Source organism: Chiloscyllium punctatum, chromosome 8 (assembly GCF_047496795.1).
Source record: "Chiloscyllium punctatum isolate Juve2018m chromosome 8, sChiPun1.3, whole genome shotgun sequence".
Classification (NCBI taxonomy): domain Eukaryota; kingdom Metazoa; phylum Chordata; class Chondrichthyes; order Orectolobiformes; family Hemiscylliidae; genus Chiloscyllium; species Chiloscyllium punctatum.
In genome coordinates this window covers 123,699,952-123,714,212 of record NC_092746.1, presented here as the reverse complement: position 1 = coordinate 123,714,212, position 14,261 = coordinate 123,699,952, and the positions used below count along the sequence as shown (strand labels likewise).

The 14,261-nt window shown below is 51.5% G+C and overlaps 1 protein-coding gene across 2 annotated transcripts in view; it reads right to left on the bottom strand.

Annotated features, from left to right (window-relative positions):
• The window catches only part of lrrc24 (leucine rich repeat containing 24), a 134,432-nt gene that overhangs the window by 98,345 nt on the left and 21,826 nt on the right, over positions 1-14,261 (bottom strand). The window contains exons 2-3 of one of the 2 annotated variants that reach the window (XM_072576410.1): positions 8,907-9,076; positions 4,473-4,751 (exon numbers count right to left, since the gene is read on the bottom strand). In XM_072576410.1, coding sequence (XP_072432511.1) covers positions 4,473-4,751; positions 8,907-9,056 — 429 coding nt within the window. In that variant the 5' untranslated portion in view covers positions 9,057-9,076. The remainder of the gene's footprint in view (positions 1-4,472; positions 4,752-8,906; positions 9,077-14,261) is intronic. The other variant, XM_072576411.1, reaches the window with a different exon arrangement.

Here is a 14,261-nt window from a genome sequence, read left to right as displayed (position 1 = left end):
CTGTCCAGACCCAGTATCTCCCTCTGTCCAGTCCCAATCTCTCCCTCTGTCCAGTCCCAGTCTCTCCCTCTGTCCAGTCCCAGTCTCAGTCTCTCACTCTGTCCTGACCCAATCTCAGTCTCTCACTCTGTCTAGTCTGAGTCTCTCACTCTGTCCAATCCCAATCTCTCCCCCTGACCAGTCTCAGTCTCTCCCACAGTCCAGTCTCAGTCCCTCTGTCCAGTCCCAGTTTTTCACTCTGTCCAGTCCCAGTCTCTCCCTCTGTCCAGTCCCAGTCTATCCCTCTGTCCAGTTCCAGTCTCAGTCTCTCCCACTGTCCAGTCGCAGACCCAATCTCTCCCTCTGTCCAGTCTCAGTCTCTCCCTCTGTCCAGTCCCAGTCTCAGTTTCTCCCTCTGTCCAGTCCGAGTCTCAGTCTCTCCCCTTGTCCAGTCTCAGTCTGTCCCTCTGTCCAGTCTCTGTCTCTCCCTTGTCCAGTCCGAGACTCTCCCCCTGTCCAGTCCCAGTCTCTCCCTCTGTCCAGTCCCAGTCTCTCTCCCCTTGTCCAATCTCAGTCTCTCCCTCTGTCCAGTCTCTGTCTCTGCCTTGTCCAGTCCGAGTCTCTCCCATGTCCAGTCCCAGTCTCTATCCCTGTCCAGTCCCAGTCTCTCTCCCCTTGTCCAGTCTCAGTCTCTCCCTCTGTCCAGTCTCAGTCTCAGTCTCTCACTCTGTCCATTCTCGGTCTCTCCCTCTGTCCAGTCTCTGTCTCTCCCTTGTCCAGTTCCAGACTCTCCCCCGTCCAGTCCCAATCTCTCCCTCTGTCCAGTCCCAGTCTCTGTTTCTCCCTCTGTCCAATCCCAGACTCTCCCCCTGTCCAATCCCAGTCTCTCCTTCTGTCCAATGCCAATCTCTCCCCCTGTCCAGTCCCAGACTCTCCCCTGTCCAGACCCAGTCTCTCCCCCTGTCCAATCCCAGTCTATCCCCCTGTCCAATGCCAATCTCTCCCCCTGTCCAGTCCCAGACTCTCCCCTGTCCAAACTCAGTCTCTCCCTTTGTCTAGTGCCAATCCCAGTATCTCCCTCTGTCCAGTGCCAGTCTCTCCCTCTGTCCAGTACCAGTCTCTCTCCCCTTGTCCAGTCTCAGTCTCTCACTCTGACCAGACCCAGTCTCTCACTCTGTCCAATCCCAGCCTCTCCCCCTGTCCGGTCCCAGTCTCTCCCCCTGTCCAGTCCCAGACTCTCCCCTGTCCAGACCCAGCATCTCCCTCTGTCCAGTCTCAGTCTCTCCCTCTGTCCAGTCCCAGTCTCAGTCTATCCCTCTGTCCAGTCTCAGTCTCTCCCTTGTCCAGTCCGAGTCTCTCCCCCTGTCCAATCCCAGTCTCTCTCCCTGTCCAGACCCAGTCTCTCCCTGTGTCCAGTCCCTGTATCTCACTCAGTCCAATTCCAGTCTCTCCCCCTGTCCAGTCCCAGACTCTCCCCTGTCCAGACCCAGTATCTCCCTCTGTCCAGTCTCAGTCTCTCCCTCTGTCCAGTCCCAGTCTCAGTCACTCACTCTGTACAGTCTCAGTCTCTCCCTTGTCCAGTCCGAGTCTCTCCCTCTGTCCATTCTCGGTCTCTCCCTCTGTCCAGTCTCTGTCTCTCCCTTGTCCAGTTCCAGACTCTCCCCCGTCCAGTCCCAATCTCTCACTCTGTCCAGTCCCAGTCTCTGTTTCTCCCTCTGTCCAATCCCAGACTCTCCCCCTGTCCTATCCCAGTCTCTCCTTCTGTCCAATGCCAATCTCTCCCCCTGTCCAGACCCAGTCTCTCCCCCTGTCCAATCTCAGTCTCTCCCTTTGTCCAGTCCCAGTCTCAGTTTCTCCCTTGTCCACTCTCAGTCTCTCCCTCTGTCCAGTTCCAGTCTCTCCCCCATCCAGTCCCAGTCTCTCCCTCTGTCCAGTCCAATCTCTCCCTCTGTCCAGTTCCAGTCTCTTCCCCGTCCAGTCCCAATCTCTCCCTCTGTCCAGTCCCAATCTCTGTTTCTCCCTCTGTCCAAACCCGGTCTCTCCCCCTGTCCAATCCCAGTCTCTCCCCCTGTCCAATGCCAATCTCTCCCCCTGTCCAGTCCCAGACTCTCCCCTGTCCAAACTCAGTCTCTCCCCCTGTCCAATCCCAGACTCTCCCCTGTCCAAACTCAGTCTCTCCCTTTGTCTAGTGCCAATCCCAGTATCTCCCTCTGTCCAGTGCCAGTCTCTCCCTCTGTCCAGTCCCAGTCTCTCTCCCCTTGTCCAGTCTCAGTCTCTCCCTCTGTCCAGTCCCAGTCTCAGTCTCTCACTCTGTCCAGACCCAGTCTCTCACTCTGTCCAGTCCCAGCCTCTCCCCCTGTCCAATCCAAGTCTATCCCTCTCTCCAATCCCAGTCTCTCCTCCTGTCCAATGCCAATCTCTCGCCCCCTGTCCAGTCCCAGACTCTCCCCTGTCCAGACCCAGTATCTCCATTCTGTCCAGTCTCAGTCTCTCCCTCTGTCCAGTCTCAGTCTCTCCCTTGTCCAGTCCGAGTCTCTCCCCCTGTCTAGTCCCTATCTCCCTCTGTCCAGTATCTGTCTCTCCCCCTGTCCAGTCCCAGTCCCAGTCTCTCCCTCTGTACAGTCCCAGTCTCTCCCTCTGTCCATTCCCAGTCTCAGTCTCTCCCTTGTCCAGTCCCATTCTCTTTCTCTCCCTCTGTCCAGTCCCAGTATCTCCCCCGTCCAGTCTCAGTCTCTCCCCCTGTCCAGTCTCAGTCTCTCACTCTGTCCAGACCCAGACTCACCCTCTGTCCGGTCTCAGTCTCTCCCACTGTCCAGTCGAGTCCCAGTATCTCCCTCTGTCTTGTCTCAGTGTCTCCCTCTGTCCAGTCCCAGCCTCTCACTTTGTCCAGTCCCAGTTTCAGTCTCTCCCTCTGTACAGTCCCAGTCTCAGTCTCTCACTCTGTCCAGTCTCAGTCTCTCCCCCTGTCCAAACCCAGTCTCTCCCCCTGTCCAGTCCGAGTCTCTCCCCCTGTCCAGTCCCAGTCTCTCCCACTGTCCAGTCTCAGTCTCTCCCTCTGTCCAGTCCCAGTCCCAGTCTCTCCCCCTGTCCAGTCCCAGACTCTCCCCTGTCCAGACCCAGTCTCTCCCTCTGTCCAGTCCCAGTCCCAGTCTCTCCCCCTGTCCAGTCCCAGACTCTCCCCTGTCCAGTCCCAGTCTCTCCCTCTGTCCAGTCTCAGTCTCTCCCTCTGTCCAGTCCCAGTCTCAGTCTCTCACTCTGTTCAGTCTCAGTCTGTCCCTCTGTCCAGTCCGAGTATCTCCCCATGTCCAGTCCCAGTATCTCCCTCTGTCCAGTATCTGTCTCTCCCCCTGTCCAGTCCCAATCTCTGTCTCTCCCTCCCTCTGTACAGTCCCAGTCTCTCCCTCTGTCCAGTCCCAGTCTCAGTTTCTCCCTTGTCCAGTCTCAGTCTCTCCCCCGTTTAGTCCCAGTCTCACCCTCTGTCCGGTCTCAGTCTCTCCCACTGTCCAGTCTCAGTCCCTCTGTCCAGTCCCAGTTTTTCACTCTGTCCAGTCCCAGTATCTCCCTCTGTCCAGTCCCAGTATCTCCCTCTGTCCAGTATCTGTCTCTCCCCCTGTCCAGTCCCAGTCCCAGTCTCTCCCTCTGTCCAGTATCTGTCTCTCCCCCTGTCCAGTCCCAGTCCCAGTCTCTCCCTCTGTCCAGTATCTGTCTCTCCCCCTGTCCAGTCCCAGTCCCAGTCTCTCCCTCTGTCCAGTCCCAGTTTCTCCCTCTGTCCAGTCCCAGTCTCTCCCTCTGTCCAGTCCCAGTCTCTCTCCCCTTGTCCAGTCACAGTCTCTCCCTCTGTCCAGTCTCAGTCTCCCCCTCTGTCCAGTCCCAGTCTCTTTCTCTCCCTCTGTCCAGTCCCAGTCTCTCCCCCTGTCCAGTCTCAGTCTCTCCCCCTGTCCAGTCTCAGTCTCTCCCTTGTCCAGTCTCAGTCTCTCACTCTGTCCAGTCTCAGTCTCTCCCACTGTCCAGTCTCAGTCCCTCTGTCCAGTCCCAGTATCTCACTCGGTCGAGTCCCAGTATCTCCCTCTGTCCTGTCTCAGTGTCTCCCTCTGTACAGTCCTAGTCTTAGTCTCTCCCTCTGTCCAGTCCCAGTCTCAGTCTCTCACTCTGTCCATTCTCGGTCTCTCCCTCTGTCCAGTCTCAGTTTCTCCCTCTGTCCAGTCCCAGTCTTCAACCACCCTCACTCCACCTCATTTCCCACTCTCCAGGTCGCTCTCCCCTCCCCTCCCACAGTGCTCTCTCACCCTCCCCCAATGCCCTCTCCTCCCTCCCCAGTGCCCTCTTCCCCTCCCCCAATGCCCTCTCCTCCCTCCCCAGTGCCCTCTTCCCCTCACCCAATGCCCTCTCCTCCCTCCCCAGTGCCCTCTTCCCCTCCCCCCAAGGCCCTCTACCCTTCCCCATCAGTGCCCATTCCCCCGCCCCCCCCTCAGTTCCCTGTCTGGGGCGGGTACCTGGAGTCCTCGGAATGTCAGGCTTGCTAACCAGCTGATGTAATTCCCTGCCAAGTACAAGACCCTGAGGTGGTCCAGCCCCTCGAAGATGCTGTGGTTGAGATGCTGGATGCGATTTCCGTTCAGAGCTAATTCAACCAGCGAGTGTTGCCGGGACAGAGCACCAGGGTCGATAGTGCTGAGGCTGTTGTTCTGAATGTAGAGGTTCTGGAGTTGGGAGAGGTGGCCAAAGTCCCACTGGCTGATGTGAGTGATGTCATTATCTTGTAAAAATAGTGTCTAACAAAATGAATAAAACCCCGGTCAGCTCAGAGAGACAGAGAGGAAGACAGAGAATGAGAGAGAGAGAGACAGAGACAGAGACAGAGACAGACAGAGAGTCATAAAGTCTTAAGAGTTAGACAGCACAGAAACAGACCATTGGGTCCACCTCACCCATGCCAACCAGCTATCCCAAATGTAACCAGTCCTATTTGCCTGTGGTTGGCCCATATCACTCGAAACCTTTTTTATTCATGCGCCTGTCCAAATGTCTTTCAAAGGTTGTAACTATACCTGCATTTACCACTTACTGTAGCAGCTTGCTCCATACACTCACCACCCTCTGCGCGAAAACGTTGCCTCCCCAGATCCCTTTTAATTCTTTCCCCTCGCACCTTAAAAACATACCCTCTTGTTTGGAATTCACTCGAGGGAAAAAATAACCTTCACAATCAATGCCTATCCATGGTGAGTTCCTGGGGAGTGTGGAGACCTTGGAGTGCGGGTTCATAGCTCCTTGAAAGTGGAGTCGCAGGTAGATAGGAGAGTGAAGAAGATTATAGTCCCTATAGTGTGGAAACAGGCCTTCAGCCAAACAAGTCCATACCGACCCTCCGAAGAGTAACCCATCCAGACTTATTTCCCTCTGACTGATGCACCTAGCACTATGGCCAATTTAACACGGCCAATTCTTGGGACTGTGGGAGGAAACCAGAGCACCCGGAGGAAACCCACACAGACACAGGGAGAATGTGCAAACTCCACACAGTCAGTTGCCTGAGGCTGGAATTGAACCTGGGACCCTGGTGCTGTGAGGCAGCAATGCTAACCACTGAGGCACCATGCCACCTCGTGCTTTCCTTTATTGGTCAGAGTATTGAGTACAGGAGTTGGGAGGTCATGTTGCAGCTGTACAGGATATTGGTTAGGCCACTGTTGGCATATTGCGTGCAATTCTGGTCTCCTTCCTATCAGAAGGATATGGTGAAACTTGAAAGGGTTCAGAAAAGATTTACAAGGATGTTGCCAGGGTTGGAAGATTTGAGCTATAGGGAGAGGCTGAACAGGTTGGGGTTGTTTTCCCTGGAGCGTCGGAGGCTGAGGGGTGACCTCATAGGCGTTTATAAATCATGAGGGGCATGGATAGGATAAATAGACAAAGTCTTTTCCCTGGATGGGGGAGTCCAGAGCTAGAGGACATAGGTTTAGGGTGAGAGGGGAAAAATTTAAAAGGGACCTAAGAGGCAACTTTTTCACACAGAGGGTGGTACGTGTCTGGAATGAGCTGCCAGAGGAAGTGGTGGAGGCTGGTACAATTACAATATTCAAAAAGCTTCTGGATGGGTATATGAATAGGAAGGGTTTGGAGGGATGTGGGCCAGGTGCTGGCAAATGGGACTAGATTAAGTTAGGATATCTGGTCGGCATGGACGGATTGGACCGATGGATCTGTGTCCTTGTGATTTTATAAATCTCTGTAAGGGTACCCCTCAATCTCTTATGTTCCAGGGAAAAAAGTCCCAACCTACCCAACCGCTCCTTATAATTCAAACCCTTCAGTTCCAGTAACATCCTTGTAAATCTTTTCTGAACCCTTTCAAGTTTAAAAACATGTTTCCTGTAGCAGGGAGACCAGAACTGAACTGGTCTAATTGTATTCCAAAAGTGGCTTCACTAATGTCTTGTACAGCTGCAACATGACCTCCCAACTCCTGTACTCAATACTCTGACCAATAAAGGAAAGCATACCAAATGCCTACTTCACTATCCTATCGACCCGCGACTCCACTTTCAAGGAGCTATGAACCTGCATTCCAAGATCTCTTTGTTCAGCAACACTCCCTAGCACCTTACCATTAAGTGTACAAATCCTGCCCTGATTTGTCTTACCAAAATGCAACACCTCACATTTATCTATCTCAGACGTATTCTGCGGAAGGGTCACCAGGCCCGAAACGTTAACTCTGATTTCTCTCCACAGATGCTGCCAGACCTGCTGAGCTTTTCCAGTAATTTCTGTTTTTGTTTCTGATTTCCAGTATCCACAGTTTCTTCAAGTCAGTAAGATCTCAGGTGATCTGATTTTTCCACAATCCCGCCTGATCCCAATAATCTTTCACCGATCTCCCCCTCCCCCACCTCGTGCTCATTGAAAATGTATCCTCCTCTCAGTCAGGAACACTCATAAAGTCATACAATCATAGAGATGTACAGCACGGAAACAGACCCTTCAGTCCAACCCATCCATGCCGATCAGATATCCCAACCCAATCTAGTCCCACCTGCCAGCACCTGGCCCATATCCCTCCAAACTCTTCCTATTCATATACCCATCCAAATGCCTTTTAAATGTTGCAATTGTACCAGCCTTCACCACTTCCTCTGGTACCTTATTCCATACACGTACCACCCTCTGTTTGAAAAAGTTATCCCTTAAGTCTCTTTTATATCTTTCCCCTCTCACTCTAAACCTATGTCCTCTAGTTCTGGACTCCCCGACCTCAGGGAAAAGAATTTGTCTATTTACCCTATCCATGCTCCTCATAATTTTGTAAACCTCTATAAGGTCACCCCTCAGCCTCCGACGCTCCAGGGAAAACAGCCCCAGCCTCTTCAGCCTCTCCCTATAGCTCAAATCCTCCAACCCTGGCAACATCCTTGTAAATCTTTTGTGAACCCTTTCAAGTTTCACAACATCTTTCCGATAGGAAGGAAACCATAATTGCACACAATATTCCAACAGTGGCCTAACCAATGTCCTGTACAGCCACAACATGACCTCCCAACTCCTGTACTCAATACTCCGACCGATAAAGGAAAGCATACCAAACGCCTTCTTCACTATTCTATCTACCTGTGAATCCACTTTCAAGGAGCTATGAACCTGCACTCCAAGGTCTCTTTGTTCAGCAACACACCCTAGGACCTTACCATTAGGTGTATAAGTCCTGCTAAGATTTGCTTTCCCAAAATTCAGCACCTCACATTTATCTGAATTAAACTCCATCTGCCACTTCTCAGCCCATTGGCCCATCTGGTCAAGATCCCATTGTCACCTTAGGTAACCCTCTTGACAGTGACTCTCCTTCTAGTACCTTTTCAGGAAGACCGTTTCAAGGAATCATGACCCTCTGAGAGAAAAAGAATGACCCCATCCCTATCTCAAATGGGTGATCCTGATTTTTAAACAGTGATGCCTTGTTCTACATTCTCCCACAACCTCTCCATATCTGCCCTGACAAGACCCCCCCGAATTTAAATATCTCAATTAAATACCTTTTACTCTTCTAAACTCCAGCAGATACAAGCTCAGCCTGTCCACTCTTTCCTAATAAGGCAACACACCCACTCCAGATATTAGTCTAGCAAACCCTCTCGGAACGGCCTCCAAAGCATCTACATTCTTCCTTAATAATCCGAACAATAATGTCCTAGTACTCCAGATGTGGTCACACCAACGACCTGTGTAACTGAAGTATAATCTCCCCAAATATGCACTCGATTCCTCTTTCATTAAACTTTACCACTCTGTTAGTTTTTGTAATTCATTGCAGTATCTGTACACTAACACTTTTTTGATTCATGCCCTCAGATACCCAGATTCCTCTGCATCTCGGAGCTCTGCAATCTCTCACCGTTTCGATGATGGGCTTCTTTTTTAGCCTTCCTAACTACACTGTGTCTTTGAGTTTCACAGAATCCCTACAGTGTGGAAGCAGGCCATTCGGCCATCAGATCCACACTGACCCTCCTGTTCCTTTGATGCTGCCTGACCTGCTGCGCTTTTCCAGCAACACATTTTTAAGCTACACACTGACCCTCCAAAAGAGCGTCCCATCTGGACCCATCTTCTACCTTTCCCACAGTTAACCCAACCAACATACACAACTCGGGACACTATGGGCAATTTAGCAGGGTCAATCCACCTAACCTGCAATCTTTGGACTGGGAGAGGAAACCCACGCAGACACGGGGAGAACATACACACTCCACACAGACAGTCGCCCGAGGCTGGAATCAAACCCAGGTCCCTGGCGCTGTGAGGCAGCAGTGTTAACCCCTGAGCCAACATGCCACCCCTATATTGTTGAAATGAATTTCACCTCTTGTTACTGACTCCGTGCAAACAGACGTGTGCCAGATGGAATTGCCAAGTCAGTCAGCTGGTGTTACCTGGGTAAAAGCGGGAATATTGGGCGGCACAGCTGTGAGACCAAGAGAGCCACACTCGACTGTTGTACTGTAACAACGACATCCTTCCAGACAGCCCTGGGAGCACAGCACCTGAAGGCTGAGGATGAGAACGGTGATAATGAACTCCATTGGGTCAGTGTGGATCGTCTCTGTGTAAACAAAGGCAGAGAAATTAACTTCTCAGTACATTCTGTCCATCCTTAAAAGGACCCTGCTAACAATCTCATTGTAACCACTCTAAATTCTCAAGATCAGGTCTTGACTGTACATGTCGAGTCATACAGCACAGAAATAGACCCTTCGGTCCAACACGTCCATGCCAAACAGGTTTCCCAAATTAAACCAGGCCTAGTTACCTGTGTTTGGCCCATATCCCTCTAAACCTTTCCTATTAATGTACCTGTCCAAATGTCTATTAAATGCTGTAACTGTACCTGCATCTACCACTCTCCTGGCAGCTCAGATGCTGCCTGACCTGCTGTGCTTTTCCAGCACCACGCTACTGTAGGCTCTGGTTTCCAGCATCTGCAGTCCTTGTTTTTACCTAGCTCATTCCATATACTCACCAACCTCTATATGAAATATTTGCCCCTCAGGTCCCTTTTAATTCTTTCCCCTCTCACCTTTAACCTATACCCTCTAGTTATGAAAGTCCAACAGCGTCCACCTGCTGTGGAAAGACCCACAATACCATTAGGGAGGGAATTCCAGGATTTTGACCCAGCAACAGTGACGGAATGGTGATATATTTCCAAGTCAGGATGGTGAATGGCTTGAAGGGCCTGTGCAGGTGGTGGTGTTCCAGACCTTAGGCCCCTGGTGGTTAAAGTGCGGTCACTTTTGGAGAGGCCTCTATCCCGCCAACCTACATGGGAGTAGGTACAAGGCTTTTGTCCCACCCAGACTCCCTCCCGGTGACCGACTGCCCTTGGATGAGGGGTCACTGTATGTACTCAACAGGTTGTAAACTCCCATTAAAACACTGCAATCCTGAGTACGAGTAGGCCATTTGGCCCCTCAACCATTGAATTCATTGTGAATATGGGGTGACTGAATTCTAACTTTGGGGCGGCACAGTGGCACAGTGGTTAGCATTGCTGCCTCACAGCGCCAGAGACCTGGGTTCAATTCCCGACTCAGGCGATTGACTGTGTGGAGTTTGCACATTCTCCTCGTGTCTGCGTGGGTTTCCTCCCACAGTCCAAAGATGTGCAGGTTAGGTGAATCGGTCATGCTAAATTGCCCATAGTGTTAAGTAAAGGGGTAAATGTTGGGAAATGGGTGGGTTGCGCTTCGGCGGGTCGGTGTGGACTTGTTGGGCCGAAGGGCCTGTTTCCACACTGTAAGTAATCTAATCTAATCTAATAACCTCACCTCCACGAGACTGGGCCCAGCAGTACAGGCAAGAAATTGCCAGTGGGGACACAGCACAGACAGAGCAACAAGGGATCTTAAAGAGGTCAAAGTCTCCCACTTCAGGAGCCTGAGGCCTTAGAAAACAAGGGCTTGGGGCCTACTAGATAGAGAGAGATCTCTCTACAAACTTGTGGGCAGAGATTACTGGGGAAACTCACCCTTCTGTGACTAATGGGTGCTGGAGGGCATCATCAGTTAGGATAATGATATTAGGATTCAGTAGTTAAGTTTCTGTTTGTTTTTTTTTGTGTTTGTGTTTGCTCTCTGGAAAGGGCTGTTTTATTTTTCTTTCATATAGATTTTGGACGCCTTAGAAAGAGCCATGGGTTTTTGTTATTTCAGCCCTGTAGTGTCCCTGCCTCAGGTGTGCTTGATGGGGCTTTGACTGGGTCAGGGAAGGTTTATTTTACTTTTGGACCCTTTGGTGTCCCTACCCCGAGAGTGGCTGGTGGGGACGGAGTCAGGGGAAAGCCAGTTTTTGTTTATTTATTCATTATCCTTTTCCAGAATCGAAGGGACTTTATGCTTGTTTCAAAAATCAAGGAAACTTTCTATTTACATACAGAGTAGAGAAAACCTTACTCTGTAGTTTATTCAGCGCTGTCCCTATCCCAGGGTGTCTGATGGGGGTAGGGTCAGGAGGGTCTTGAACTTTTTGTTCGTAACTTTTCATTTAAAATACAAGAGGACACTCACCACGTCCTGGGGACTAACTTGCACACAGTGGCTCAGTGGTTGGCACTGCTGCCTCACAGTGCCAGGGACTCGTGTGCGATTCTAGCCTCGGGTAACTGGGGAGTTTGCACATCTCCCCGTGTCTGTTCAGGTTTCCTCTGGGTGCTCCGGTTTCCTCCCACAATCGAAAGATGTGCAGGTTAGGTGGATTGGCCATGCTCAAGTACCCATATTGCCCAGGGATATGTAGGCTAGGTGGGTTAGCCCTGGGAAATACAGAAATAGGTAAAAACAATGACTGCAGATGCTGGAAACCAGATTCTGGATTCGTGGTGCTTGAAGAGCACAGCAGTTCAGGCAGCATCCGACGAGCTTTGAAATCGACGTTTCGGGCAAAAGCCCTTCATCAGGAATAAAGGCAGTGAGCCTGAAGGGTGGAGAGATAAGCTAGAGGAGGGTAGGGGTGGGGAGAAAGTAGCATAGAGTACAATGGGTGAGTGGGGGAGGGGATGAAGGTGATAGGTCAGGGAGGAGAGGGTGGAGTGGATAGGTGGAAAAGAAGATAGGCAGGTAGGACAAGTCCGGACAAGTTATGGGGACAGTTACTGAGCTGGAAGTTTAGAACTAGGGTGAGGTGGGGGAAGGGGAAATGAGGAAACTGTTGAAGTCCACATTGATGCCCTGGGGTTGAAGTGTTCCGAGGCAGAAGATGAGGCGTTCTTCTTCCAGGCGTCTGGTGGTGAGGGAGCGGCGGTGAAGGAGGCCCAGGACCTCCATGTCCTCGGCAGAGTGGGAGGGGGAGTTGAAATGTTGGGCCACGGGGCGGTGTGGTTGATTGGTGCGGGTGTCCCGGAGATGTTCCCTAAAGCGCTCTGCTAGGAGGCGCCCAGTCTCCCCAATGTAGAGGAGACCACATCGGGAGCAACGGATACAATAAATGATATTAGTGGATGTGCAAGTGGATGTGGAAGGCTCCTTTAGGGCCTTGGATAGAGGTGAGGGAGGAGGTGTGGGCACAGGTTTTACAGTTCCTGCAGTGGCAGGGGAAAGTGCCAGGATTGGAGGGTGGGTTGTTTGGGGGCGTGGACCTGACCAGGTAGTCGCGGAGGGAACGGTCTTTGCGGAAGGCGGAAAGGGGTGGGGAGGGAAATATATCCCTGGTAGTGGGGTCTGTTTGGAGGTGGCGGAAATGTCAGCAGATGATTTGGTTTATGCAAAGGTTGGTAGGGTGGAAGGTGAGCACCAGGGGCGTTCTGTCCTTGTTACGGTTGGAGGGGTGGGGACTGAGGGCGGAGGTGCGGGATGTAGATGAGATGCATTGGAGGGCATCTTTAACCACGTGGGAAGGGAAATTGCGGTCTCTAAAGAAGGAGGCCATCTGGTGTGTTCTGTGGTGGAACTGGTCCTCCTGGGAACAGATCTGGCGGAGGCGGAGGAATTGGGAATACGGGATGGCATTTTTGCAAGAGATAGGGTGGGAAGAGGTGTAATCCAGGTAGCTGTGGGAGTCGGTGGGTTTGTAAAAAATGTCAGTGTCAAGTCGGTCGTCATTAATGGAGATGGAGAGGTCCAGGAAGGGGAGGGAGGTGTCAGAGATGGTCTAGGTAAATTTAAGGTCAGGGTGGAATGTGTTGGTGAAGTTGATTAATTGCTCAACCTCCTCGTGGGAGCACGAGGTGGCGCCAATGCAGTCATCAATGTAGCGGAGGAAGAGGTGGGGAGTGGTGCCGGTGTAATTACGGAAGATCAACTGTTCTACGGAGCCAACAAAGAGACAGGCATAGCTGGGACCCATACGTGTGCCCATGGCTACGCCTTTGGTCTGGAGGAAGTGGGAGGATTCAAAGGAGAAATTGTTAAGGGTGAGGACCAGTTCGGCCAAACGAATGAGAGTGTCAGTGGAAGGGTACTGTTGGGGACGTCTGGAGAGGAAAAAATGGAGGGCTTGGAGGCCCTGGTCATGGCGGATGGAGGTGTAGAGGGATTGGATATCCATGGTGAAGATAAGGCGTTGGGGGCCGGGGAAACGGAAGTCTTGGAGGAGGTGGAGGGCGTGGGTGGTGTCTCAAATGTATGTGGGGAGTTCCTGGACTAGGGGGGATAGGACAGTGTCGAGGTAGGTAGAGATGAGTTCAGTGGGGCAGGAGCATGCTGAGACAATGGGTCGGCCAGTGTGTGCTGAGACAATGCAGAAATAGGGTGAGTGAGATGCTCTTAGGAGGGTTAGTGTAGACTTGATGGGCCAAACGGCCTGATTCCACCCTGTAGCGATTCTATGGTTCCACGTACTTTTGAAATCACTTTATAGTTGACCAGATTTAAAACGAATGTTTCACAGATGACCCATAGATTTCACTTGGAGATCTAACAGTTCTGGTGCAGTCAGCTCACAAACACAAGCTCAGTTTAAAACTTTCACTCCCTCCACCACTGCCACTCAGGAGCAGCGGTGTATACTATCGACAAGATACACTGCAGCAATTCACCAAAGATCCATAGACAGCACCTTCCAAATCCATGACCGCTTCTATCCAAAAGGACAAGGGCAGCAGATACATGGGAACACCACCCCCTGCAAGTCCCCCTCTGAGCCCCTCACCATCCTAACTTGGAAATATATTGCCATTCCTTTACTGTCCCTGAGTTTAAATCCTGGAATTCCCCTCCCTAAGGGCATTGTGGGTCAACCCACAGCAGGTGGACTGCAGTGGTCCAAGAAGGCAGATCACCCCCACCTTCTCTAGGGGCATCTAGGGACGGGCAATAACTGCTGGGCCCAGCCAGGAACACACACATTCAGGAGTGCGAACAGAGACCTGTATATCACTCAACAGCATCCAAATCAAGGCAGATGGTATATGCCCAGAAGCCAAAACATTGAATGTATTCAAGAGGGGTCTAGATATAGCCCTTGGGATGAATGGGATCAAAGGTTATGGGGAGAAAGCAGGGTTAGGTTATTGAGTTGGACGATCAGCCATGATGGTGATGAATGGAAGAGCAGGCTCAAAGGGCTGAATGGCCTCCTCCAGCTCCTATCTCTAATATTTCTATGATTCACACAGGACTGGGCCTACTTCCACTTTACAAAGCACCTCCAGTCTGAGGCATGTCTTTGGTTTCAGTCAAATGTGAAAAGTTTCCACCCACCCGAGGCCACTGGCAGCTGCTTGTTTAACTGACCTCAGCCTTGCTGTTCCTAATGAACCCAGAACTAGTGAGGACTATGAATGCAGAGAGCCA